This window comes from Acomys russatus, chromosome 2, assembly GCF_903995435.1.
Source record: "Acomys russatus chromosome 2, mAcoRus1.1, whole genome shotgun sequence".
NCBI classification, from domain to species: Eukaryota; Metazoa; Chordata; class Mammalia; order Rodentia; family Muridae; genus Acomys; species Acomys russatus.
In genome coordinates, this window is record NC_067138.1 from 92,740,877 (window position 1) to 92,768,511 (window position 27,635).

Consider the following 27,635-nt stretch of genomic DNA (forward strand, 5'->3'; position numbering starts at 1 on the left):
GGCTGGGAATGCTCTCGCTTTTGTTCTAGAGGTTTCCTTTCTGCTTGCATTTCCCTCCTGGCTGTGGTAGAGCAACTTGCATTTGTCCTGTGAAGGCTTTATTTAAAGGGGAAACAACTTACAGAAGTACTTATGGGGTACGTAGTGAGAACTGTCCCGTTTCCCTTTGCTGTTTCACTAGGGCGCGATGGCTCTCTGTAGCTCAAGCTGAGCTTGAACTCGTGTGCTCTTACCCTGCCACAGCACCACCACACCCCTGGAATAGGCTGTACTGTTATGGATATTGCCCTCAGGGCAATTCTTATGGAACTGGGACCCTTGGCAGGAGGCTGCTCTAGCTGTGTCTGGGCAGAGTCTGTTGCTGGGCAGAAGGCGATTTCGCGTGGGTATGGGTCACTGGGGATACTGAATGTTACAGCTAGTGCTGATCCTGAGTTGTTCTCCAGTTCCCTGGAACAACTTTCTTGAACTCAGTCAGCATAAGGCTAATTTCAGTTTTTGTCACAAGAATGGTAAACACCCTAAAGTGTCACAGCTTTATAGGGGCAATGCTGAGAGCAGTAGTGGTGGTCTGTACCTAATCTCAACACTAGGGAGGTTGAGTAAGGAGAGCTTTAGATAGGCCAAGACTTAATCCTGCCACGTGAGAGGCAGAGGCAAGGTTGTCTGTCGTTTAGCTGAAAGCCAGGTGGCCTACATCATTAGTTCTAGGCTGGCTAGGGTTACATAGTGAGACCCTGTATGGGTAGTAAACGCCTTCAATCCTAGCACTCTGGGAGGTAGAGGGAGTTCGAGGTCAGCCTAGTCTAAAAAAAAAAAAAAAAAAAAGAGTTCTAGGACAACCAGGACTGCTACACAGAGAACTCTTGTCTCAGAAAGCCTAAATAAATAAATATAATAATCAAGGGCAGGTGTGTGGGGAAGCTAAGATGTCTTCTGTTTCAATCGCATCCTTTGTCTTCCTGGTTAGCATGTTTGAGAACAGAGGGTTCAAAGGTGTTTCTAATGTCTTGTTTAAGAGACAGGACATATGCCAATGGCTACTATTTCCTATTAAAAGTGTGTAAACAACTCTGAAGCCTCACCTAGCATCAGGCTGTTGGGCACCTGCCTAGGTTGGGGCAGGAATTGGTTCCCAATGTTCTGAGATCACTTTCTTTTCTCTCCAGGTCTCTCTTTTCTCCAGGAGGAAAAATGGCGTCTCTTGCAGTTGATCCACAACCGGTATGATTTTTTAAACACACATCTCTCTCGGCCCTTCCTTTCTCAGTGTTTGAGTCATTAATATCTGTTCATCTGTGGTTGCAGAGCGTGGTGACCAGGGTGGCCAACTTGCCCTTGGTGAGCTCTGCCTACGACCTGGTGTCCTCCGCTTACGTCAGTACAAAGGATCAGTATCCGTATGTGAGATCTGTGTGTGAGATGGCGGAGAAGGGTGTGAAGACGGTCAGCTCCGTGGCTGTGACAAGCGCCCTGCCCGTCATCCAGAAGCTGGGGCCACAAAGTGAGTTCAGACTTTCCTGTCAACCTTGAGCCCCAGGGAGTAGGTCAGCTGAGTTCTGAACAACACCAGGAAGCCCTCGGGCCTCCCTGCAGCACAGTACTGCCTCTACGCAGAACTGTCTAGTGGCCTCCTTCATTCACACAGAAGGACTGCTTCGCAGCTGTGACAGGCGCTCCCTTACGTTACCCTAATAGAATCTTCCCAGCTGGCTCATACCTGCCTCATCCAAGCACTTTGAAAGAGAGGTGGAGGAGAAGTGTAGGTTGAAGGCCAGCTATGGCTGTGTAACGAGCTCCAGGCTGCCTGGACTGCAGGAGACATTGTCTTAAAAAGGAAAAAAAGAAAGGCTGGACTTGGTGGTGTCTGCCTTTAGACCCAGAACTCTGGAGGTAGAGGCATGCAGATCTGAGTTCAAACCCAGCCTGGTCTACATAGCAAAATCCAGGCTGGCTAGACCTAAGTAGTAAGAACTTGTCTCAAGACAAAGGGGGAAAAAAAGAAGAAGAAGAAGAAGAAGAAGAAGGAAAAAAAAGGGAAAGAAAATTTCCCAAATGCTTTTGTGTTAGTAACTGAGTCATCCAAGGGGTGAACTGAGTTAGCGTTCTCATGCAATGTATTTGTTTGTTTGTTTGTTGAGAAAGGGTTTCTCTGTGTAAGAGCCTTGGCTGTCCTGAACTCACTTTGTAGAACAGGTTAGCCTCAAACTCATAGCGATCCACCTGCCTCTGCTTCCAGAGTGCTGGGATTGCAGGTGTGAGCCTCTGTGCCTGGCTGGCCTGTTATCTTTAAGCGGAAAGCTTGGACTGAAATCTTCCTTGTTAGGAAGATCCAGGGTGCTACTGTTCTTGGTGAGACCCCAGGATGTGTCTCTATGCACTGAGATAAATAGGATTAACCTGGCATGGAAATGTTAATTCTGAGAGTGTTCAGTTACTTTATTTTCTGAGTGGAAGCTTGTGTACTCTGTCACTAACACTGAGGCTTTCTTCCTTGGCTGCTTTTCCCATACAACCTGTTACTTACCTGTCAGTGGAAGAAAGTTGCCAGGAACCGGCCAAAATTTTCTTCCTGTCAGAGCTAGAGAAACCGAGAAGAAGATTTTGAAGTTTTAAGAAAAGCAAACTGCATCCTTGCTATTTTTGTCATGAGGTTAACCAAAGCCCTCAGGTACTGTCCTGTGAGTTCATACTGCATACAGCGAGTCATCATTTTCCTGTCTGTTTCCTGCAGTTGCCGTGGCCAACACCTATGCCTGCAAGGGGCTGGACAGGATTGAGGAAAGGCTGCCTATTCTGAACCAGCCCACAACAGAGGTGAGCTTATGACAAGTGTCGAGGCCTGCTGCTTGGTGTCAGCGCAGGCTCTGTGTGCCATAATTGGATGCCTTTCCCTTCAGCAGGAGCTAGGGGTACTTTAGAAAGAGTAATGGCTGCTCCCCGTCTTCCTGAACTGCTGCCGGGTTGAGTCCAAGAAACAGAGAGGAACTGGCTAGAATGCTTTCAGGCTGGTCTCCTGGTGTGAGACTGCTCTTGAAAATGGACTCCAGATGGTGCTGGATGTATTACAAGCTGAGAGAGATGGTCTGGGTTGCTCCCATGCACTGTGTACGTGAGAGCTAGCCAGTGCTGGCCAAACGATTGCTTCATCCATCCTAGTGACCCTGCAGTTCAGATAATGCCCTACATTTTTCTTTCTGGCTAAGAATACAGCATTGCAGCTGGCACATACTTTAATCCCAGCACTCAGGAGGCAGACGCAGGCGGATCTCTGTGAGTTTGAGGCCAGCTTGGTCTACAAAGTGAGTTCAGGACAGCCAAGGCTACACAGAGAAACTTCGTCTCAAAAAACTAAAACCAACCAACCAAAGAAACAAACAAAAAAAACCCAAAACAAAAAACAGCATTGCACAAAATGATATCAGTTGGGAGGAACTCTGCTGTGTCTCACCATTTAAATGGATGAGTTTACTGCACAGCCCTTGTAGTATTGTGCCACTAAAATTATGTTGCTTGAGCAATTATTTCCCCTTTGGACTATTTAAGTTTTGATGAATCGTTCGCTAGTTGTGGTGCATGATTTGTATCCCAGGATTCTAGGCAGATGCAGGTTGTTCTCTGTGAGTTCAAAGCCACCCTGGTCTACACAGTAAGACCCTTTCTCAAAAAAAATAAAATAAAATTTTTATGACTAATTTATAACATGAAGCATGACCTACCTGTGTACAAGGCCGAATTTGATCTATAACACCACAACAGAAGTAGGCAACTCCCTGTATTTCAAACTAAGTAAAAATTAGGTTGGCATTTTAAACGGAAAGCTTTGTAAACTGAGATCTTACTGAGAAGTAACTTGGAGGCATTTGTTGCTAGAGGTCCTCGTGGCTCTGTGCCGCCCTCCCCTGTATCTCTTGCCATCTTCTCGACTCTTCAATAGTCTCTTTAACCTGGGCAACCCTATGGGTCAGCACCTAGAGGACCAAGTTCAGCTTGGTCTGCAGTCTCCTTTCTGGAATGATGTGATTTCTCAATCTGCCGTCCAGTGTTGTATAATCTCACCCATAAGTATTTGTTTTTTTGTTTGTTTGTTTGTTTGGGGGCAGGGTACAGGGTCTCTTAGCCCAGGTCGCCCTTGAATTCCCTTTGTAGGTAAAGGTAGCATTAAGCTTTTGATGCACTTGCCTCTGCCTCCCAAGCGCTGGGTTTTTAGGTTTGTAGACTACCATGCCCACTTTTAACGGTGCCAGACCTTAGGCCAAGGGTTTCATGTTTAAATATTATACATTCCTACCCTACCTCCTTTTCTCAGTGGCTTTTTTTTTTTCTCTCAGTGGCTTTTCTTCCTGTACTTTTATTTACACACAAATGTAACATTGTAAATGTTTATTAGAGTTTTCTTTTCTGGGGAGGAGGCCCTGCTGAAGATTGAACCCAGGCCTTTCTGCTTGATTTTGGTTTTGAGTCAAGGTGTCCCTTATGGAGCAGAACTCAGACTCCAGCCTCAGCCCCTTGAGTGCTGGGATTATAAATTTATGAGCTACCATACTTAGTAGGTTTGAAATATACTATACACGGTGGGCCGCAGTGGAACACACCTTTAGTCCCAGCACTTGGGAGGCAGAGGCAAGCACTTCTGTGAGTTCAAGGGCAGCCTGCCTGGTCTACAAAAGTGAGTCCAGGACAGCTAAGGCTACACAGAGAAACCCTGTCTCAAAAAAACACAAACAAACAAACAAAAAATCAAAACCAAGAGCACCAAGATAAAGTTTTGAAAAATACTATATGTAAATTAACTTGGAGGGGGGGTGGTGAATGGGGGTTTTGTGCCACAGTGCATGTGTGGAGGTCAGCTGAAATCTTAAGAAGTTGGTTCTGTCCTTCCACCATGTGGACTCCAAGGGGTGGGGCAGGCCTTCGGGGTTTGGTAGCACTTCATTTTCTGGGTTGGGCCATCTTACTAGCCCTAAGATAAAATTCTTTTTTGTTGTTATTTTTGTTTCTCGAGACAGGGTTTCTCCACATAGCCTTGGCTGTAGACCAGGCTGGCCTCCCAGGCTCCTAATATAAACTACTAGTGGGCAAATCAGAGCTGGTCATGGTGGCACACAGAGGCAAGTGGATCTCTGTGAGTTCCAGGTCAACAAGGGCAGCATAATGTGAGACCTTGTCTCAAATAAGAACAACACAAACAGGACAACTTGCCTCAACAGATTGATTCATTTCATGTTTATTTATTTTGTTTTTATTTTTATTTTATTTTATTTTATTTATTTATTTATTTATTTATTTTTTGAAGCAGGGTTTTTCTGTGTAACAGCTATGGCTGTCCTGGAACTCACTCTGTAGACCAGGCTGGCCTCGAACTCACAGAGATCCACCTGCCTCTGCCTCCCAAGCGCTAGGATTAAAGGTGTGTGTCGCCACCGCCTGGCTGCTTATTTACCTTGTTTCTACATCTAACAGTCTGTAGGGAGTAGCCTGTAGGACAAAGACCTGATGGAGATGTTCAGCCTCGTTAAATCTCAATGCTGATTCCTAAGACCGAGAGTAAAGGGCATGATCGGCCCGTCTTTCACATTTGGCTATGCAGCCTTTGTAAAACCGTAAGTTTGTATTTGCCCACATTTCTCATAAGACGGCTCCTCTGTTTTCTCTGCTTACAGATTGTTGCCAATGCCAAAGATGCTGTAACTGGGGCGAAAGATGCGGTGACAACTACCGTGGCTGGGGCCAAGGATTCTGTAACCAACACAATCACAGGGATGGTGGATAGGACCAAGGAAGCAGTTACTGGTGGCGTGGAAAAGACCAAGTCTGTGGTCAATGACAGCATCAACTCGGTTTTGGGGAGTCGGATGGTGCAGCTCGTAAGCAGTGGAGTAGAAAATGCACTTACCAAGTCAGAGCTGCTGGTAGACCAGTACCTCCCTCTCACTCAGGAGGAGCTAGGTAATGGTGCTTTTATGCTGAAGTGATGTCTGATTCCCTTTTAAAAACTTTGTTCATTATTTAGAGACAGGTCTCACTGTGCAGCCTTGGTTAGCCTTGAACTCACAGAGATCTGCCTGTCTCTGCCTCTCAAATGCTGGGATAAGTGTGTACCACCGCACTCAGCCAAAAGCTACCGTTAACATTAATTAATTAATTAATAATTTTGTGTGTGGTGTGCATGCATGCCATGATACACATGTGGAAGTGAAGGGACAGGTTGTAGGGGCTGGTTCTGTTCTTCCTGCATGTGTGTCCTAGTGTCCTGTGACCAAACACCATGGCCAAGGCCAACATATAAAGGAAAACATTCAGTTGGACTTATGGTTTCAGAGAGTTGGAGCCCATGACACTGAGGCAAAAACATGCTGGCAGGGACAGCCGAGAGCTCACACCTTCGTCAACAAGCTAGAGGTGGAAATGACACCCCAAACTGAAACCCTAAAGCCTGCTCCAGCAAGGCCATCCTTCCTAGTCCTTGCTGTCCAGCTCCAGCAAAGCCCTGGAGGGCCGTTCTCATTCAAACCGCCACAGTGGGTGCTGGGGGTCAAATTCCGGCCTTCAGGCTTTGCGGCAGGTACCGCTACCCACTTAGCCATAGTCCTGGCTTTTAAAATTGTTTTCTTTTAAGTGTCTTACATAGCCCAGGCTAGCCTTGACTCGCTGTCTAGCTGAGGATGACTTTGATCCTTCTGTCTCTACCTCCCAAGTACACACACTTTCTATTTGTTTGTTTATTTATCTTTTTTTTTTTTTTTTTTAATTTACTGAGACAGGGTCTCAGATAGCCCAAGCTGGCCTCAGGCTCATCAGGCAGATAATGCTAGCTTTGAACTCCTCATCTTTCTGTCTCCATCTCCAAAGTGCTGGCATTACAGGTGTGTACATAGTAAGTTCCAGACCAGCCAGGGTTGCGTAGTGAACATGTCTTTAAAAAAAAAAAAAAAGTGGGGCATGGAGGTTTACGCCTGTAGTCTCAGTACTAGGAAAGCAGAGGCAGGAGGAAGATCAAGAATTTAAAGCCGGGGCTGGAGAGATGGCTCAGTGGAAGAACCTGGGTTCAATTCCCAGGACCCACATGGGGGCTTATGACTGTCTGCAGCTACAGTTCCACCACAGGTGCATGTGATACACAGATGTACCTGCAAGCAAAACACCCATACAGCCGGGTGGTGGTGGCTCACACCTTTGATCCCAGCACTTGGGAGGCAGAGGCAGGTCGATTGCTGTGAGTTCGAGGCCAGCCTGGTCTACAAAGCGAGTCCAGGACAGTCAAGGCTACACACAGAAACCCTGTCTCAAAAAAAAAAAAACAAAAACAAAAACAAAAACCCTACCCATACACTGAATAAAAATAAACAAGTCTTTAAAAAAGGTTTAAAACCACTTTTGCTTATATACCAGCTTTGAGACCAGCCTTAGTAGGACTTAATTACCACTGTGTCTTGTACTATGTGCCAGGGCCCATGTGGCTAAGAAATCCATGCTGGCCTGGTGCATGCCGTTAATCCTAGTGTTTGGAAGGCAGGCGTGTGCATATAAACAGATATAGGACTTCGAGTGATCAACCCAACAGTGGCTGTGAACAGTGTTAGGAAATGAAAGCATCTTTATTAGAATCCCAGCGAGGATCCCTTGTTTATTTTCTCTGTTTCTTTTTGTCCTTTATTATCAGAGACGGAAGCAAAAAAGGTGGAAGGATTTGATACGGTTCAGAAGCCAAGTTGCTATGTAAGACTAGGGTCCCTGTCCACGAAGCTCCGCGCCCGGGCCTATCAGCAGGCTCTCAGCAAGGTTAAAGATGCCAAGCAGAAAAGCCAGGAGACTATTTCTCAGCTCCATTCCACTGTTCATCTGGTGAGTATGCGGTCAGAAGGAGAGGGGCAGATATTACGACACTTAAGCATTTCAGTACTTGTAGGTAGGCATGGCAGTGCATGACTTTAATCTCATTGTTCAGGAGGCAGAGGCAGGAGGATCTTTGTGAGTTTGAGACCAGCTTGTTCTACAAAGTGAGTCTAGGACAACTAAGGTTACATAAAGAAACCTTGTCTCAGGCTGGAGAGATGGCTCAGAGGTTAAGAGCACTGCCTGTTCTTCCAAAGGTCCCGAGTTCAATTCCCAGCAACCACATGGTGGCTCATAATCATCTATAATGAGATCTGGTTCCCTTTTCTAGCCTGCAAGTGTACATGCAGGCAGAGCAGTGTATACATAATACATAAATAAATCTTTAAAAAGAAAGAAACAAAGAAAGAAACCTTGTCTCAAAAAAATTTTAAAAATACAGCCAGGTGGTGGTGGCCCACACCTTTAATCCCAGCACTTGGGAGGCAGAGGCAGGTGGATCGCTGTGAGTTCAAGGCCAGCCTGGTCTACAAGGCTACACAGAGAAACCCTGTCTCAAGAAACCAAAAAATACATAAAAATGTAAAAATAATTATTTCAGTATTGTATATGAATAGCCCAGTGGACAAGGGGAGAATGTTGAGGTGCCTCTAGAAAAGGAAATAAAGCTAGATCTCCTGGGGTGTTGAGTCCAGGCACCTCCCTGTCCTGTGGCATGAGCAGCATGTGATGCTGTCAGCAATGGGTCGGAGAGGGAACTGCTGCTGCTGTGAACCTGTCCAGGACTCCAAGCTCTGAGAAGAGCAGCTTGTTTGGGCTGCAGAGAGAAAGAGGCCTCAGTGGTTCCGAGCACTTGTTGCTCTCGCAGACGGGTCACCAGCACACACACAGCAGCTCGGAACTGCCTGTAACTCTAGTTCCAGGGATCTGACACCCTGTTCTGACCTCTGAGGGCACCAGGCACACACATTGTGCACATACATACATGTAGACATACACTTACCACATAACATAAAAGAAGTAAGTCTTTAAAAATAGGAAAGGAAAAAGAAAAAAAATCACTTTCATTGATTGCAGCACTCAGGGAGGGAGAGGTAATGGGAGATCTGTGACTTTGAGGCCAGCCCGATCAACATAGCAAGTTCTAGGACAGCCAGAACTAAGACTTTGTCTCAAAAAACTAAACAAACAAACAAACAAACAAATCAGGCTATAGCTACAGGAGACCATAACAGTGCACGTCAAGTCGGGGTAGGTCTGTGCAACACACCACAATGGATTATTGTGAGCCATTAAAGATTGCCAAGTTAAAGAATGGCATGTACTGTACTGAATGCCAATCCTTCTGGGAAGAACAGGTAGCTGGTAACAAGGAAGAGGAAGGCTGAATTCTTTCCTTTTTTTTTTTTTTTTTTTTTTTTTTTGAGACAACGTCTTGTTATGCAGTTCAGGCTGGCCCAGAACAGACCAAGCTAGCTCTAAACTTGTAACACTTCTCTTTCCTGTGCCTCCCCAGGGCTGGGACTACAGGCATACACCACCATGCCTGGCCTTCTTACTCTTTATTCCACCCCCCCACACACACACACACACATCCGTACCTTTTCTTTTAATTCTAATCTACCTTTCACGCAAATATAAACCTATTACATTTAACTTGGGCTAAACAGGAGACACATTTGACACCAGCAATTTAATAGTTGTGTAGAGGGGGCTGGAGAGATGGCTCAGAAGTTAAGAGTACTGCCTGCTCTTCCAAAGGTCCTGAGTTCAATTCCCAGCAACCACATGGTGGCTCACAACCATCTGTAATGGGGTCTGGTGTCCTCTTCTGGCCTGCAGGTGTACATGCAGGCAGAACATTGTATACATAACAATAAATAAATCTTTAAAATAAAAAAACAGTTGTGTAGAGAGGCAATAAAGAGCTACAGCTCTCATTAAATTCACCTGTGGTGCTGCAAGCGGATGAGGAATGAGTTGTCATGGTCACCTGTTCTGTCTCGTCACAGATTGAATTCGCCAGGAAAAATGTGCACAATGCCAACCAGAAAATCCAGGATGCTCAGGAGAAGCTCTGTGTCTCCTGGGTGGAGTGGATGAGAAGCATTGGCTATGATGACACTGACGAGTCCCACTGTGTGGAGGTAAGGTGACACACAGAACCCTTCCCTACGGTGTCTGGAGAAGTTTCCCTGCGGAATCTTCTATTGGCCCCACTCTGTGGCACAGATGTGGAACACCAGCTACTTGGGGTGTTGAGGCAGGAGGCTAACAGGTTCAAGGCCAACCTGGGCTTATCATGAAAAGAGAGAGGGGTTGATGAGAGGGGGTTGGTGAGACGGATAAGCAGATAAAGGCACCTGGAACCCACAAAGTAGGAGAGGACCAACTCCCTCAGGTTCTCCTTTGACTTCTGCATAAGTGCACACAGTAAATGTAGTTTAAATCTTTTTTTTTTTTTTTTTTTAAGTAAAGAGAGGGCTGGGGATACAGCTCAGCGGTGCATAGTACCTGCCTTCAAATGGGTGAGTCGATCTAGAAGAGATGAGGACACAGCTGAGAACTGACGATGTGAGAATTGACTACTATCAAAAGGATAAGCAAGGGCAGCTGGGCACATCTTTGATCCCAGCACTTGGGAGGCAGAGGCAGGCAGCTCGATGTGAGTTCAAGGCCAGCCTGGTCTACAAAGCAAGTCCAGGACAGCCAAGGCTACAAAAAGACACCCTGTCTCGAAAACAAACAAGCAAACAAACAAAAAACCCCAAATAAGCAAGGGCAATGTTCCAGTACCAGCTCAGCGTAACCGTAACCATACAGAACAGTTCTTTGTGTCTCCAGTGCCAGCGTGCCTCTGCAATCAGTATCAGCTGTTTGTTTGTTCATATTGTATCTTCCTATCTTCCTATTTGGGAATAGACTATCTTAAATTATCAACAGGGAGCGTACATTTTGATTGTCTGCTCTCCCCTGTTTGCTGCTCTTCAGTTTAAGATCTGGCTTTTGCAGTCCCGAGTTCAAATCACCTACTTTGCCCACTGTTAATTGGGCAAATTCCTTGAACTGTACTACGCATCTGTTCCTAGATGTGAAATTGATTAGTGCCGCTGCATACAATATTGATATTAAAAAGTCAAAGAACTGGTTGGGGGTTTAGCTCAGTGCCAGAGCATTCCTCCTGGGGGAAGAACAAGCAAGCACTCAGGAGTTGGAGACGCTGTTTGTGCAGCAGACGTCTGCATGGCTACCTAGCCTGCTTAGTGTGCTTGGACTAACTCATATATAGCACCATTGGATCCACTGCTAATTCTCATGTTTGTTTTATTTTTAGCACATCGAGTCACGTACCCTGGCTATCGCCCGCAACCTGACTCAGCAGCTCCAAACTACGTGCCAGACTCTCCTCTCCAACGTCCAAGGGTTACCACAGAACATCCAAGATCAGGCCAGACACTTGGGGGTCATGGCAGGCGACGTCTACTCGGCATTCCGCAATGCTGCCTCCTTTAAGGAAGTGTCTGATGGCGTCCTGACTTCCAGCAAGGGGCAGCTGCAGAAAATGAAGGAATCCTTAGATGATGTGATGGATTACCTTGTTAACAACACTCCTCTCAACTGGCTGGTAGGTCCCTTTTATCCTCAGTCTACCGAGTGTCAGAACGCAGAGGCAGACGAGACCAACCCGAAAATCCAGCAGTCTGAGCTCAAAACTCAGTAAACCTGTCCTTGTCACCAGTGCATGATGTGGCCAGTCAGGTGACACCCTCGGCTAAACTGAATTTAACGCACTAGATGGCTTTAGATGGTCATCCTCAGCTGAGTTATGGCCATGCCACAGCTGGTCCTGGCACATGAGTTCTTTTCACCTGGCTGGTTAGTGGAGCATGTTAGTTTTGTGAGAGCCTAGCTGGAACTTAAAAGCACAGGTGTACTTAACTGTCTTGACTGTGGCCTTTGTGTTGTTATCGGCTGTAAACGTCTGTCTGTACTGAATAAAGATTCATTCATGTGGCCTCTGCTCTGAACGGGCCTCTGCTCCTGTGTGGTCTCAGCAGGCTTCGTAATTGTCCCTGTCAAGGCGCGTGCTTGTGGACCTTGGATTTCGGTTTCTTATGCCCCATGAAGAAACGTCTTTGGAGTCAATAAAACTCCCAGCAGGATAGAGCACTTTGTCACTTTGTCGCGTGCGCTTTGTGTGTTGCTTTCTTTGACCAGCTTGACCTGCCTGACATTGTTAAGCACATACATGGATTCCAGTTGGCCTGTTTGGGGAGTTCAGCAGGGTGACAGCATTAGAGGACAAAGTCTGATAGGAGATTTCAAATGAATTTAAAGCTCATATGAGGCTGAGCACATTGTTGCTGCTACTCAGAGGGTGATGGGAGAAGATCACTTGAACCCAGGAATTAGAGAACCCCCTGGGCATCAGCGAAGACCTCATAGAAGGAACAAGGGTCCAGCAAAAGGTGCTTGCTGCCAAGCCTGATGACCTGAGTTCAAGACCCACCCACATGGTAGAGGGAGAGAAATGACTCTGAATGTTGTTCTCTGAGTTCCTTATGCACAAGCATGCACACAAACACAAACACACACACACACACACACACACACACACACACACACACACACACACGCAGGCCAGGGATGTGGTATAGGCCTTTAATCCCTAGTGCCCTTCGATGACAGTCAGGTGGATCTCTGGTCTACAGAGCGAGTTGTAGGACAGCCAGGCCTACATAAACCCTGTGTCCAAAGCAAGAACAAAAACACAATAAAAGTGTGCAGTGTCTTAATTTTTAAAAAATAAATTATAAAAAAGGGGCAACTGGAGAGATGGCTCAAGGGTTAAGACACTAGGGAGGTTCAATTCCCAGCATACACGTGACAGCCCACAACTGTTAACTCCAGTCCTAAGAGGGTCCAATACACATAGTATACAGACACAGAGTAGACTGAATACCCAATTATATAAAATAGAATAAAAATGGAAGAAAAACATGACACTATCTTAAGAAGCCAGAAAGCAGTCTATGGTTATCCTCCCCCATATACTCTTCTGAGCCTGAAAAAGTAAAAACTCAACAGAAACAAAAAAAAAAAAAGAGCAGGGCGTGGTGCCATGGTGGCACAAGCCTGTAATCTTAGCCTATAGGAAATGAAGAGAATCCAAGACTATTCCCAGTGTGGTGGTGACTGTAACCCCAGCACTCCGAGGCACAGGCAATGCAATCTCTCAGTTTGGAGGCCTGGGTTACGTAAGTTCTTGTCTCAGAAAAACAAAACAAAGGGAAAAGTTGCTCATGTGTATATTAGAAGGTTATTGGGTGGCAGTTGTTCATTTGCCAATTTATCTAACCCATGAGAGGATTTTAAAACATTTCTTTTAGATTTCCTATGCGTGCTTGAGAAGTTTTTGGCTGCATGCATGTGTGTGTGCTATGTGCAGGTCCCCTAGAGCTGGATCTATAATTATGAGGCAACCTGTGGGTTCTGGGAATCAAACCCCAGGCCCGATGTGAGGGGGAGGCAGTGCTCTCAACAGCTGGGCCTTCTCTCTGTCCACTCCTGTCCCCAGCAATATGTAAGCCAAGAAAAGGTCCTGTAACACACACACACAAAAAAAAAAAGGACAGGAAGCAATTGGGCAGTTTGTACTGCTTTCCCTGAAAGATGGTAGAGTTTTGTTTTGTTTTGTTTTTTCCCCAAGAGCCCAGTTAAAAAGTCACAGTGAGGGGCTGGAGAGATGGAGCACTGCTCTTCCAGAGGTCCTGAGTTCAATTCCCAGCAACCACATGGTGGCTCACAACCATCTATAATATGATCTGATGCCCTCTTCTGACTTCCAGGTGTACACTCAGGCAGGGCACTGTATACATAATTATAAATAAATAAATCTTTAAAAAAAAAAAAGTCACAGTGAGATTGCTCAGTTTCCACTTTGCCTGGATAACTGGCAATATCTGAGTGAGAAAGCAACTTCAGTCACTGTGTGAGGCACCCATAGGAAAATAAAAGAAGTCTGAGGAATCTGCTGATGGTATCGCGGCATCTAGTCCCTCTAAGGGTGGCCTGTTGTTTAGGATTGTCATGAATCTCCTTAGCACAAACTGCAGTCTCATCAAACTTTCAAAACTGCGAATGCAGGCTGCGGTTGCAGCTCAGCTGGTAGACTGAGTTCCTGACATGCACTAAACCCTGGCTTCAATCCCTAACACCTCATAAACTAGGTGTGTGCACTCCTGTGATCCTAGCCTTCTGGAGGGGCTAGCAGGAAGATCACAAGTTCAAGATCACCCATCGTTATGTAGTAAGTTCAGAGAAGCTTAAGGTATTTTCTCCCCCACCCCTCCCAGAGACAGGGTTTCTCTGTGTAGCCTTGGCTGTACTGGACTCGCTTTGTAGACCAGGTTGGCTTCACAGCGACCCACCTGCCTCTGCCTCCCAGAGTGCTGGGATTAGAGGCATGCACCACCACACCCCATGCCTAAAGTATTTTCAAGACAGCAAATTCCAGGGCCTGGAGGATGACACATTGATTAAGCACTGGCTGCTCTTGCAGAGAACCTCCTGGGTTCCATTCTTAGCACTCACATGAAGGCTCACATGCTTAAAGCCCAATTGCAGGGTATCCGACGCCCTCTTCTGGCAACTATGGCTGTTGCGTGCACATGAGCATGCAATCAAGCAAAATGCTCCCATGCATAAAGTAAAAATACTTTTAAAAATAGAGTGCTTTTAAAAAAGAAAGCAAATTCTAGAGCCACAGGCTCTGCCTCTCAGGCTAAGAAGTGAGCAGGGCTGCCTATCCCTAGAACCAAGCTCCCAGAAGGTTGTCTCTTCCCCTGCTCAGCCCTTCCAGTGAAAACAAGAAAGAGTAGCCAGAAAGCCGGCTGCTGTGGTGCACACCTGTAATCCCAGTACTTGGGTGGGGAGTAGAGGCAGGCAAATCTCTGAGTTCAAGGCTTGCCTGGTCGACAGAATGAGTTACAGGACAGCCAGGGCTACCCAGAGAAACCCTGCCTTGGAAAACAAAACGGGCTTGAGAGATGGCTCAGTCGTTAAGAGCATTGGTTGTTCTTCTCAAGGATCTGAGTTCAAATCCCAGCACCCACATGGCAGCTCACAACTGTCTGTAACTCCAGATCCGGGGGCAGGGGGGTTGACTCCCTTACGGACACATACAAGCAGGCAAACCACAAATGTACATAAAATAAAAATAAATCATTTAAAAAACAAAACAAACCCCAAACAACACCCCCACCCCAAAACCAACCAACCAACCACATACTCCCCTACACACACATACACTCAAACAAAACAAAACAGCAAGAAAGAGCATGTGACTTTACCTGCGTCCTTGTTGTTGGGGCTGGGACCCCCTGGCGTCCTGGCAATTGTCTTTGGCAGTTATAGACCTTCTGGTTTCAGGTAAGGTAGATTGTTCATTGTTTTGTTTTGGTTTTTGCTGTTTTTTTTTTTGAGATGCAGTCTTATTGTGCTGCCTAAACTGGCCCAACTCCTGGACTGAAGCAATCCTCCTGACTCAGCCTTCGGGGTACAGGAGCTATAGATGTGTGATACTACCCCTGGCATGGAAAACTCATATGTGATAACTGCATTGCGTGGTTTTTCCTTGTTAAGACTGATCTTGCTACACAGCTCTGGCCACCTTCAGTCTTCTGAGGGCTGTATAGGCATGTGTCACAATACTGGCTACTTAATTCTCCAAAGTATACTCGTGCATTTCTCCATTACGAGACTTCGGTGCTGACTAAATTGATTATGAAAGGGAGATGGGTTTGAAATTTATTCTTCCTGAGCAACAGAATGCAGACTAGAGCCAGGTGTTGCGGCTCTGTACTCCTAGCACTTGGGAGGCACAAGCAGGCAGATCACTGTGGGTTCAAGGCCAGCCTGGTCCACAAAGTGAGCTCTAGGACAGCTAAAGCTACACCGAGAGACATTGCTTCCAAGAGAACAAAACAACATCAAAGCCAGACTACAGTGCAGATCACTTTTAGAAGAAGCCTCTGCTGTTTATCATGACCTATGAATACTGGTTGTGGTTTTGTCTGCCTGTGTCTTTGTTTAGGGAATTTGTGCAAGTATGCTTTTTATTGGCTTATCAATGTTTGGTGTCTTCAAATCTTGCTTCACTGTGGCATAAACTGACAGAAACTTTAGTTTTAGCAGATTTCCTAACATGATCTCTTACCATGGCAGCTCAGTAAGTAATAGTTGCATGAGCTCTAGTGTGGCAAGCCTGAGTGAAGAACTCTGTACTAGAGCGGGACATGGCAGCCACGCCTTTAATCCCAGCACTCCTGGGGGGCAGAGCCAGGCCAATCTCTGTGAGTTTAAGACCAGCCTGGTCTACAAAGTGAGTCCAGGACAGCCAAGGCTACACAGAGAGACCCTGTCTCAAAAAAAGCGAACAAAAACAAAAACAGAAACAAAAAAGACCTCTGTGGTTAGTCTTGTGCAAAAACAAAAACAAAACAAAACAAAAGCTCAACCAACCAACCAATCAGCCAAAACCCCCAAGCAAACAAACAGCTCAAGAGACTGTGCAGTTCTGCTCATTAATCTCTTTAGTTTCCTTATTTTTTTACAGATCAATGACGCCTCTATAGATGGACATGAAGTATTGAAGATAAGGGTATCTTCAATATTTTAAAAATTAATTTCTTTTGCATTTTGGTTAGGCATGCCTTTAGCTCCAGCAATAGGGAAGTAGAAGTAAGTGGATCTCTGAGTTCCAGGCCAGCCTGGTTTACAAAGCTAGTCCAGGATAGCCAAGGCTACACAGAGAAACCCTGAAACAAAGAAAGAAAAAAAAAATTAAGAGTCTCATTATGTTCCCAAGCTAGACTTGGGTTCGAGTAGTTTTGCTTTGTTTTCCCATCAGCCTCCCCAAAAGTTCAGACTGTGGAAGACACAAGTCACTATACCCATTTGTATGATCTTCACTAGCTTGCACTAGAGGTATGAGAACACCATCTGTGGGACAATGACACGTATGTCTCTAACTGGAAAGCACAGGTAAATTCAGAATACCAGGGCATAGTTGGGCGGTGGTGGCACATGCCTTTAATCTCAGCACTTGGGAGGCAGAGGCAGGCAGATCACTGTGAGTTCGAGGCCAGCCTGGTCTACAAGTGAGTCCAGGACAGCCAAGGCTACACAGAGAAATCCTGCCTTGGGGGGATGGGGGAGAATACCAGGGCATGATTAGGGAAAACACATCTCCTCTGCCAAGACATTTAAGGCACTGAAGAGTAGTGAAGTAAGAAGAGGAACTAAAACGTGGGTTATTCTCGATACTCCTAAAGTGTTAGTCCCAGGGAAGGGACAAGGAGTGCAGGTCTTTAAGGAGCCAAGTCTACCTGGTGCCTGGGAAAGCAGGTGTGGGAGGAGAGGAGCCTCTCACCAGCTGGAGCTTCCTTGGCTCCCATGGGCCGGCTGGACGTCAGATCTGATGTAGGTCCAGGCAGAACGCTATATTGAGGCCTTTATCTGTGATGGTCTTGGGAGGTGTCTTTGACCCAGTAAGCTTAAGTGTTCATAGCTGTGTCTCAAGGAAACCTTCAGGCTATAGGTGTACACTTTCCAAAGAGGTGTTATGTGACAGTATATTCTGTGACTTTTTAAAATGGCTGCGTGGTAAAGCTCATTCCTACATCTCTTGCTTCTTCCGGAGATTCTGATATGGTCCTCTCACCCTGAGCTGTAGAAGTTAGTAGCTAAATTATTTCTGGGATAATCTCGGGGCTTATTGGCAGGGGTTTTGGTGCAGGCTAGCCTCAAATGCATGGCAATCCTCTTGCCCTAGTCAACTTATTGCTAGGATTACACAGGCTTTCACAACCACTCTGACAAGAGGAGGAGGCCTTTTAACTTAAATTCACTATCTACTTGGAGGTGAGCTATAAGGCAAGGTTGGGGTTCAGGAGGAAAAGGCCAGATTGGAATCACACCCTCAGTTAGTGGTGAAATGGTGACCGATGACAGGCTGGCTGTGCGCTGATGGATTTAACCCATAAGAATGATGCTTGGCACAATACATGTTCAGAGAGGTGTCAGCTAGATGACCATTTAAAGTGACAGGAAGGGGGTGAGGGATGATGCTTATGTTTCAGAGTGGGGTAGACAGAAGTTTTCCTCCCTCCCTCCCTCCCTCCCTCCCTCCTTCCTTCCTTCCTTCCTTTTCTCTGTTCTTGATAAGGTTTTGTTAAGTAGCCCAGTCTTGTTTTGAACTCAGTATGTGCTGACCCCACTCTCCATCTTCCTCAGCCTTCCAAGTGTCAGGACTATAAGATGTGCCACCATGCCCAGCTGAGACTCCTCTCTTACACTTGCTTAAACTGGACCCCCAGACTAGAAAGAAGCAGGGCATAGTAAGACACAAAGCTTTGAATCTCACACAAAAACCTAGTCTTCATAGAGAAGGAACCTTCTAGACTGTCAGCTTGGTACTTATCTCACGAAAGTTCTGGTGGAGAGAGCCATACAAGACATTGGGCCCATATCTGGTTTTGTTTAGTGGTTTGTTTTTCAAGACAGGGTTTCTCTATGTGGCCTTGGCTGTCTTGGACTTTGTAGGCCAGACTGGCCTGAACTCACAGAAATCCACTTGCCTCTGCCTCCCTAAGTGCTGGGATTAAAGGCATGCACCACCATGCCTGGCTTAGGCCCATATCTGTATTCTGGCTTGATAATTAAACATACACACACACACACACACACACACACACACACACACACACACACACCAAAAAACAAAAAAGCAAAAAAACTGCTTTGTATACTTATTGGGTAGAAACAATAAGAATATGAAAGCAGCTACTGTGCATGTATGTTACATATGATGTATATGTAGCATCACTAACAAAGTAATAGTATATGAGCTCTGCCCTTGTGTCAAAATAAAGAACAGAAATTTTTATGCCCTTAGAAGAAGATTGCCAGTGAATATTTTATAATGGTCCACTATAGAATGCTGCCACTAGTGGCTCAGGCTACTAATTATTAGTAGCTGAGGCTACTAATTCTTTTAAAGGTTTATTTATTTATTAAGTATACAGTGCTCTCCCTGCATGTACACTTGAACACCAAAAGGGGACACCAGATCTCACTATAGATGGTTGTGAGCCACCATGTGGTTGCTGGGAATTGAACTCAGGAAGTTTGGAAGAACTGTTTGGAAGAACAGACAGTGCTCCTAACCTCTGAGCCATCTCTCCGGTCCCTCTTTCTTTTTTCTTTTTCTTTTCTTTTCTTTTCTTTTTTTTTTTTAATCTTGAGACAGGGTTCCTCTGTGTAGCCCTGGCTGTCCTAGAACTCACTTTGTAGACCAGGCTGGCCTCAAATTTACAGTGATTCCCCCTTCCTCTGTCTCCCGAGTGCTGGGATGGTCTTCACTTCTAAAGGGCATTCTTAAATGCTCCTAATGTAGGTGATCTGATGACCACATTTTGAGAAACAAATAAAATATGAAGCAAATGATTTTAATCTGAAACAAACATAGGGTGAGTTTATGTTATGTATATAGGTAACATTGAGTTATCTATAGTCCTTAAACACACACACACACACACACAGAGAGAGAGAGAGAGAGAGAGAGAGAGAGAGAGAGAGAGAGAGAGAGAGAAGACCCTGGGCACAGGACCTGGTGGTGCATGCTTCTCAATTCCTGATGCTCATAGTTCTGAGATAGGTCAAGATGGGCCTGGACTACAAATCCAGTTCAAGGCCAGCATATTTGACGTAGTGAGATATTTTGTTTCAAAAATAGAATAAAATCAAAGAAGGGCTGTTGACACAGTGTAGCATTCATGAGACCCTAGGTTCACTCCAGTACCATAGAGGGAATCAAAGAGATTTTTGGGGCTAGAGAGGCAACTCTTAAGAGTAATGTGTGTGTTTGGCATCTGCAAGAGCACGGCTTCAGTGCCTAGCACTGGAAAGAACAGAGCAAATGCCTTAGATACCCGGGGGTGAGCACTGACATTGATTACTAACAATAGATAACAATTACCACAGTAACTTGCACCTTATTTTAAGAATTCTAACTTCCCAGCTGGGTGTGATGGCGCAAGCCTTTAATCCCAGCACTTGGGAGGCAGAGGCAGGCAGATCGCTGTGAGTTCAAGGCCAGCCTGGTCTACAAAGTGAGTCCAGGACAGCCAAGGCCACATAGAAAAACCCTGTCTCGAAAAACCAAAACCAAAACCAAAACTAAAACCAAAACAAAAAATCCTTCCTTAATCCCAGCACTCAGGCACTCAGGAGGCAGAGGCACGCAGGTCTCTGTGAGTTCAAGGCCAGCCTGGCCTACAAAGCAGGTTCAGGTCAGCCAGAGCTTGAGAAATCCTGTCCCGAAAAAGCCGAAACCAAAACAAGAATTCTAGCTTCCAGACTTGTTAAGACAAGAACAAACCATTACATTGCTCTACAAAGCATCCCACTTAGCTTGAGTGAGAGCAGCCAAGTGTGTGCCAGCTCACTCAGCTGGTCCTAATTGTTCAGTATAGGTAAAGCAAGCGAGGCAGCAGTAGGCATTCCAGGCCCTCTAGGATGTAAACACACCCTCAGGCTCTTAGCCGGCACTGGGATCATACATTTACCAACAGGTTAAATCCCTCCAGATAGCATTCCTAGTCCTGTAGTTGCCTCTTATATCCAGGACCCAGGACCACTGCCCATCCTGAAAGGAGAAAAAGGCACCACATCCTCAATATGTTTAGTGCCATCTTGCGGAAATTTGCCCTAACAAATTCATGGGTCTGTACTGTGTGTCGGCTGAATGGTGCCCCCTAGGGATTGCACGGTAAACAGCCTAAAAAATAAGAAGCATCTTTGACTAAGGGAATTCCGGTTTTCATAGAAGAATGATATCAATTTATTTTTATTTTTTTATGCATTGGTGTTTTGTCTGCATGTATGTCTGTGTGAGGGTGTCTGATCTTGGAGTTACAGATAGTTGTGAGCTGCCATGGGGGTGCTGGGAATTGAACCTGGGCCCTTTGGAGAAGCAGTCTATTTAAGCAGTCAGTTCTCTTAGTCGCTGAGCCACCTCTCCAGCTTGGGGAGAACCTGTGTCTGCCTCATTAGTGTCACAATGCGCATATGGACTCCACCATCTACCTTCCACCCTTGACAGGCATTTTCAGCAAAACATTTCTTCCAGTGCTGCTTTGACAGTACATGACTGCTTGTTCATGTCAATGAAACAGACATTTATTTTCCAATTTTGAGAACTGACTCGTGAAGCATTTCCCAAAGCCCTGCAAAGGTGGTAGGCAGGATCACCAACTTAGAACTTAAGCTCACCATACATGACACACTATGGCTACTGTTAGCTGCCCCTCCCTCCGCCATTGCCTTCACGGCGCCACAGTAGAGTTGAGGACAGGGTAATAGTCTAAAGGAACTTACACACTGAATTCCTGTGGCTAGTATAATTTATATATAATATAACATAATATAATATAATAAATTGTTCATACGGCACTCCTAAACCATCCCAGGGCCGTGTGTGTGTGTGTGTGTGTGTGTGTGTGTGTGTGTGTGTGTGTGTTGGAGAGCTGGTGGTGGAGGGGGTGGATGTGTTGTTGGCTAGAACTCCATAAGTGGACCCTCCAACATTTTGCAAAGAATCTGCAAAGCGTTAGTGTGCAGGTCCACTTTCACGAGTGAGCTTATTGCTCCCCTTTCATGAGTGAGCTCACACTGCCTTTATTCTTCACCTCAACAGCTGGATATTTCAGATGAAGAAAAGGGTTGAAAAGAACAGAGGAGCACAGTGGGCACATGGTGGTCCGATGGTTAGTGATGTCAAGCTGCATATGTATAGCTCCTGTTCGAGTATTCTCTACCTCTGATAGCAGGAAACCACAGCTGGCTTTCTTTGTTCGGCAACTAGAAAACCCTTCCATTTATATCTTTTCTGTTATAGCTTCCTGTTCTATTTTACACTTAATAAAAATAAATATAGTAAGCCAGGCATGGTGGGTTTGTAAGACTGAGGCAGGAGGCTTTTCCACAAATTTGAGGCTATACTGGGCTACGGAGTCACAAAAACCATCCGCACACAAATATTGTGTTATTATGTGGATTTAGTAAGATAGGAAAATATAAAAGAAGCTGGGCATGGTGGCACATGCTTGTGACCCTAGCACTCTGGGAGGCAGAGGCAGGTGGATCCCTGCGAGTTCGAGGCCAGCCTGGTCTACAAAGTGAGTTTAGGACAGCCAATGCTACACTGAGAAGCCCTGTCTCAAAAACAAAACAAAACAACAACAATAACAACCCCCCATACCCCCCAAAAGCCTAAAATATAAAAGAATGGGTATTAAAGACAAACAATTTGGTGGGTGCTAAATATACATTCAGTTACAATAATAGCTCAGGGAGGATGTTAAGCAAGTATATCTTCTAAGCTAAAAAGGCTCACATGACAGTTAGCTTTTCTGGCTGATGCTCTGAGCCAATTTCTGTAACACTGCTGGCCTCTGTGGAGCTCAGGCGATAGAAGACTCCTGCAGAGCTAGAATGCAAGTTACTCTGTCAATGGGAAACGTAAGGAAGACATTAGTGGACGTTGTACCCCAGATGCACAGTTCTCTCAGATCTTAGAGAAAAGTACAATGAAGGACACGAAGAGATGACAGGCCTGATGAATGAAGACTATTCCTGTTCCCTTGCCCCTCGTTTCCCCCATATTACTATGAAATAAAATATACCAAGCACCAAATTAATTAACATTCTGTGGATGGGGAGATGGCTCAGTTGGTAAAGTGCCAATTTCACAAGCATGAGGCCCTGAATTTGGATCACCAGCACCCATATTTAAACCAGGAGCTGTGTTGTGGCCTGAACCCCCAGTGTTGGTGGGGGTGGATAGAATTATGAAATAGGCAGAAGCTGGAGCGCATTTGGCTTGCCAGCCTAGTGAAGTCAATGAGATCTAAACTTAGTGAGAGACTCTGCCTCAAAAAGTAAGGTGAAGAGTATTTGAGGAAGACACGCGAAGTCAACCTTTGGCCTCAGGTGTGGGCACATGTATACCCACACTCACATGCCACACATAAACATTTTTCTTTTGATCGCTCTTAGACAGGATTTTGCTATGTATCTTTGTCTGGTCTGGTAGCTCAAGCTGGCTTGCTTTTAATTTTGTCAGACAAGGTTTTTCAGTAGGTCAGGCTGGCTTTGAGCTACCCAAGTTAGCGGAGGCTGATCTTGAACTCCTGATCTTCCTGCCCCACCTCCTAAACGCTGGGGCTGCCACATTTTAGCTTGGCTCATTTTAGCCATGGTTTTGATATGTAGCTCAGCAGCATTAAATATGTTCACAATGTAGTTCAGCCACCATCACCCACTCAGAGGCTTTTCTCACCCAAGTAAAATGGCTTGTCTACATTTTATGCCACAGAGCAAAAACATTAGTGGATTTCTTCATTTCTGCATCTTGGTTTTTTGTTGTTGTTGTTGTTGTTGGTTTTTTGTTTTTTGTTTTTTTGTTTTGTTTTGTTTTTTGCTAGCTGTTTTGGCTATCAGGCCATTAGCTTTCCCTCTTTCTTTTTTTGCTGGAAAAGTCCAGTCTGCACTACTGTATCTCAAGGCTCTCGCCTTTATGTCCCTGTGTGCGGCAGGTACAACCCAGGGTTCTAGAGTGCTGGGCTGAAAGATCAGCACCTGGCACAATTTAAAAAAGAAAGAAAGAAAGAACATCTTTTATAGAGCCTACTCTAGTAAAGAACTAGTACAGAAAGGTTTCGGGCTGGTGTGGTGGCACCGCCAGTATTCGCAGCACTCCAGGGGAACAGGCGCGAGGGCTGCTTTGGATGTGGAAGCTCAATTCCCTCACTTCCTGTTGTTCCTCTGTCAAGCCAGGAAGCCAGTGCTTGGTTGGTTGCTTGTTTGTTTTGTTTTTCTGAGACAGGGTTTCTCTGTGTAGCCTTGGCCGTCCTGGACTCGCTTTGTGGACCAGGCTGGCCTCGAACTCACAGCGATCCGCCTGCCTCTGCCTCCCGAGTGCTGGGATCAAAGACATGCGCCACCACGCCCACCCAGCTGAAATCAGTGCTTGTTTTAACATGCAAGGTTCATTTTTTCACAGATGCTTGAGCTCACTGCTATTGACTTGACATCTGAGACGGATGAAGTTCCTGATATTATACCTTTGGAAGAGGAGGACTGAGTCCAACGATCACGCACCTGACAGCCCTGTCCTCTTAGGACAAAAGGCTACCCAACCAACAACAAAGGACTCTCTTGTTGGAAAGTTGGAAATGTAGTATCACTTCTGTTGTTGTTGTTTGTTTGTTGGCATCTGTGTTTGTTCCTGTGCCTTTGGTGAATGTTAATTTACTCCTTTTTGGCTGTTTGATCTTATGAACTTGTAAGAGATCTTCTTCTGCATCATGTATCATTCTATAGAGCTCCTTAATGTTTAATTGCTGAAATGCCTTTATAATAAAATTGGGCTGTAGGCCAGTGAGATGGCTTAGTGGGTAAAAGTGCTTGCTGTGAAGCCCACTGATCTGAGTTTGACACGATGAAAGGAGAGAATTGACTCTCTCTCTCTCCCTTTGTTGTTGTTGTTTTTCGAGACAGAGTTTCCCTGTGTAGCCTCGATCCGCCTGCCCCTGCCTCCCGAGTTGCTGGGATTAAAGGCGAGCGCCACCACACCCAGAACCGAAAACTATTTTTATTTATTTACTTATTTTTGTTTTTCCGAGACTGGGTTTCTCTGTGTAGCCTTAGCTGTCCTGCACTCACTTGTAGACCAGGTTGGCCTCGAACTCACAACGATCCACGCTCCTCTGCCTCCCAAGTGCTGGGATTAAAGGAAAGCGCTTTAAGACTCCAGAACCTAGGCCCTCCATGGTCTCTGGAAAAAGCCGGTAACCCGACCCTGGAGGAAGTCTCTGGCCACACAATGCTCTGTGGGTCTTGTAGTTTCTCCGAGGTACTTTAGATGCAGGGAGATAAGGGCGCATTGCATGGCGGGAGTCCTTTTAGGGAGACCAGTCCCGGAAGTCCCGCGGCGCCGGCGCGTTGTGCTCTTCCGCAAGCGCGGGAGTCTCGGTTTGCAGTCACCGCAGCAGTCGCCGCCTTGGCTTCTCCTACGCGTTCGGCCCTTTGTGGTGGGACGTGTCTCGGCGGGGAGGCTGCGGGCGGCTGCAGCGGAGGGGTTGCCGTCACGCACGCCGGGCTGCCTGTAGAAGGGGAGGGTCCAGGGGTCCTCACCGGCGTCTGGGCCTTCCCTTTCCTCCGTCGCCTTGCCTACCGAAAGGATGGACTCGTCCCGGGACTCCGCCTTCGAGAAGAAGCATCTCTGGATGTACCTTCAGGCGCTGGGTTTGGACCCGGGCTTCCGCACCACCGTCGGCGGGAAGATGGTGTCGTACGCGCACCTTGGAGAGTAAGGAGACCCCCGTGGCGGCGCGGTCCCGGGTGGCCGGTCACTGGCGGCAAAACCTAGCGGCTGCCAGCCTGTGGCGGGGACTGTTAGTCACCAGTGAAGGGCGTGCGGGGTGCGCTTTATTAGGAGTGCTCTGTACTTAGCTTTGTGATTTGCAGCTGGTGGGAGGCGTCGGGGACTAACTATATATGCAAAGGCCTTGTAAGTTGTTAACTATGGGTTTAAACTTTGGATCCAAACCAAAACATGTTACAGTGTTACAGCTAGCAAAAATATAATGATATAATAAAATGAAAATAAAAAGACGATAGACTTTTTTTGTTGTTGTTGCCACTTCTATTATAGTTGTGACCACAAGACAAAATAGTTTATATGTGTCTACTCTACATCCAGGCTTCCGGTTCCACGCCCTTTACCGCCTTAGAATAAAATTTAAAAAATAAAAAAATGGTTCCATGGGCTGGAGAGATGGCTCAGTGGTTAAGAGCACTATTGCTCTTCCAGAGGTCCTGACTTCAATTCCCAGCAACCACATAATGGCTCCCAACCATCTATGATGAGATCTCACAGAGATCCACCTGTCTCTGCCTCCCAAGTGCTGGGATTAACGGCGTGTGCCACCACACCCATCTTAAAAACTATTTAAAAAAAAAAAAACAAAAAAGCCGGATGGTGGTGGCGCACCCCTTTAGTCCCAGCACTTGGGAGGCAGAGGCAGGTGGATGTCTGAGTTCGAGGCCAGCCTGGTCTACAAAAGCGAGTCCAGGACAATCAAGACTACACAGAGAAACCCTGTCTCATAAAATCAAAAAAGGAAAAAAAAAAAAAAGTTCCATTATTATTACTACTATTGTTGTTTTGGGTTTTTGTTTTGTTTTGTTTTTTGTTTTTAGGCAGGGTTTCCCTGTGTAAGCCTTGGCTGTCCTGGAACTCACTCGTAGACCAGAGGTGGCCTCCGTTTGCTTCTGCCTCTGGAGTGCTGAGATTAAAGGCATGTGCCACCATTGCCTGGCTCCTTTTTGTTTTTTATGTGTATTGGTGTTTCACTTGTAAGCATGTCTGTGTGAGAGTGTCGGATCACCTGTTTGAGACACCTCTTAAGCCCCTAAACGAATTTGAATTTTGTTTTTGTTGTTTGATTTTTTTTTTCCTGTGTCTCCCCACCCTCCCACCCCCCATGGGGTTTCTCTGTCACCCTGGCTGTCCTGGACTCGCTCTGTAGACTAGGCTGGCCTGGAACTCAGAGATCTGCCTGCCTCTGCCTCCCTAGTGATGGGATTAAAGGCGTGCACCAGCACACCCGGCTTGTTTTTTGTTGTTGCTTGCTTTTCGAGATAGGGTTTCTCTGTGTAGCCCTGGCTGTTCTGAAACTCACTCTGGCTTAGAACTCCTCACCAAGATCCGACCAAGACTCTGCCTCCTGAGTTCTGGGCCTGAAGGTGTGCAGTACCACCACCCAGCTTGTTTGTTTTGTTTTTGCAAAACAACGTTTCTCTGTTTGACAGCTCTGGCTGCCCTGGAACTATTTTTGTAGACCAGACTGGTCTTGAAAGTTATTTTTGCGTGATTGCGTAGTATACATATAATTTTACTGTTAAGGATGACAGTAAATTTGCATACTGAGGGATATGTGTGTGTGTGTGTGTGTGTGTGTGTGTGTGGTTTTGTTTTTTGAGATGGGTGATGCTGAGATTTGCCTACCTCTCTGTGCTGGCATTAGAGGTAGACACCACCATACCCGGCAGATGTGCTTTTCTGGTTTTTGGTTTGGTTTGGTTTGGTTTTTTTTGGTTGTTGTTTTTTCTTTCCAAGACAGGGTTTCTCTATGTAGCCTTGACTGTCCTGGACTTGCTTTGTAGACCAGGCTGGCCTCGAACTCCTATCAGTCTTCCTGCCTCTGCCTCCCTGCGTGCTGGGATTAAAGGTGTGTGCCACCACTGCCCGGCTTCCTGGCACTCATTTATAGATTAGGCTGGCCTAGAATTAACAGTGATCCTCCTGCCTCTGCTTTGTCAATGCTGAGATGACAGACATACTACCGTGGCTAGTACATACTTGAGTTAGCTTTGGGATGTACATGTTCAGAGACGTTTACTGTTGTTCCATCTTTCAGGACACTCACATTGAGTTATGCTGCCCTAATAGGGTGTTGCAATTGAAATTTCTAGAAACAGGCCTGGAGGCAGTTTCTATTCTAGAAACAGGCCTGGAGGCAGTTTCTATTACGTTCCCTCGAAAGAGCAAGAATAATTTGGGATACATCAGGTTTTTCTTGTTGCCCCCATCTACTTAATTGTTTTGTTTCTTCCTTTCTTTTTCTTTTTTTCTTTTCTTTTTTTTTTTCTATTTTGGTTTTTTAAAGACA

General features: G+C 45.9%; 2 protein-coding genes across 3 annotated transcripts in view; both read left to right on the top strand.

The window, feature by feature from the left end:
• Positions 1-1,135: 1,135 nt before the first annotated feature.
• Positions 1,136-24,121, top strand: Plin2 (perilipin 2). 2 transcript variants are annotated; one of them, XM_051164001.1, is made up of 7 exons: positions 1,137-1,504; positions 2,735-2,817; positions 5,664-5,949; positions 7,664-7,845; positions 9,849-9,983; positions 11,171-11,461; positions 23,963-24,121. In XM_051164001.1, exons 1-7 carry the CDS (start codon positions 1,423-1,425, stop codon positions 24,041-24,043), a joined length of 1,140 nt encoding a protein of 379 aa, XP_051019958.1. In that variant the 5' UTR covers positions 1,137-1,422; the 3' UTR covers positions 24,044-24,121. The 2 variants fall into 2 exon arrangements, with proteins under 2 accessions (XP_051019951.1, XP_051019958.1); XM_051163994.1 differs by lacking the exon at positions 23,963-24,121 and having other exon boundaries at positions 1,136-1,504; positions 11,171-11,855.
• Positions 24,122-24,986: 865 nt separating this feature from the next.
• Haus6 (HAUS augmin like complex subunit 6) overlaps positions 24,987-27,635 on the top strand; it is a 43,463-nt gene continuing 40,814 nt past the window's right edge. The window contains exon 1 of the mRNA XM_051164010.1: positions 24,987-25,270. Within this exon, the coding sequence (XP_051019967.1) occupies positions 25,143-25,270 (128 nt within the window). The 5' untranslated portion in view covers positions 24,987-25,142. The remainder of the gene's footprint in view (positions 25,271-27,635) is intronic.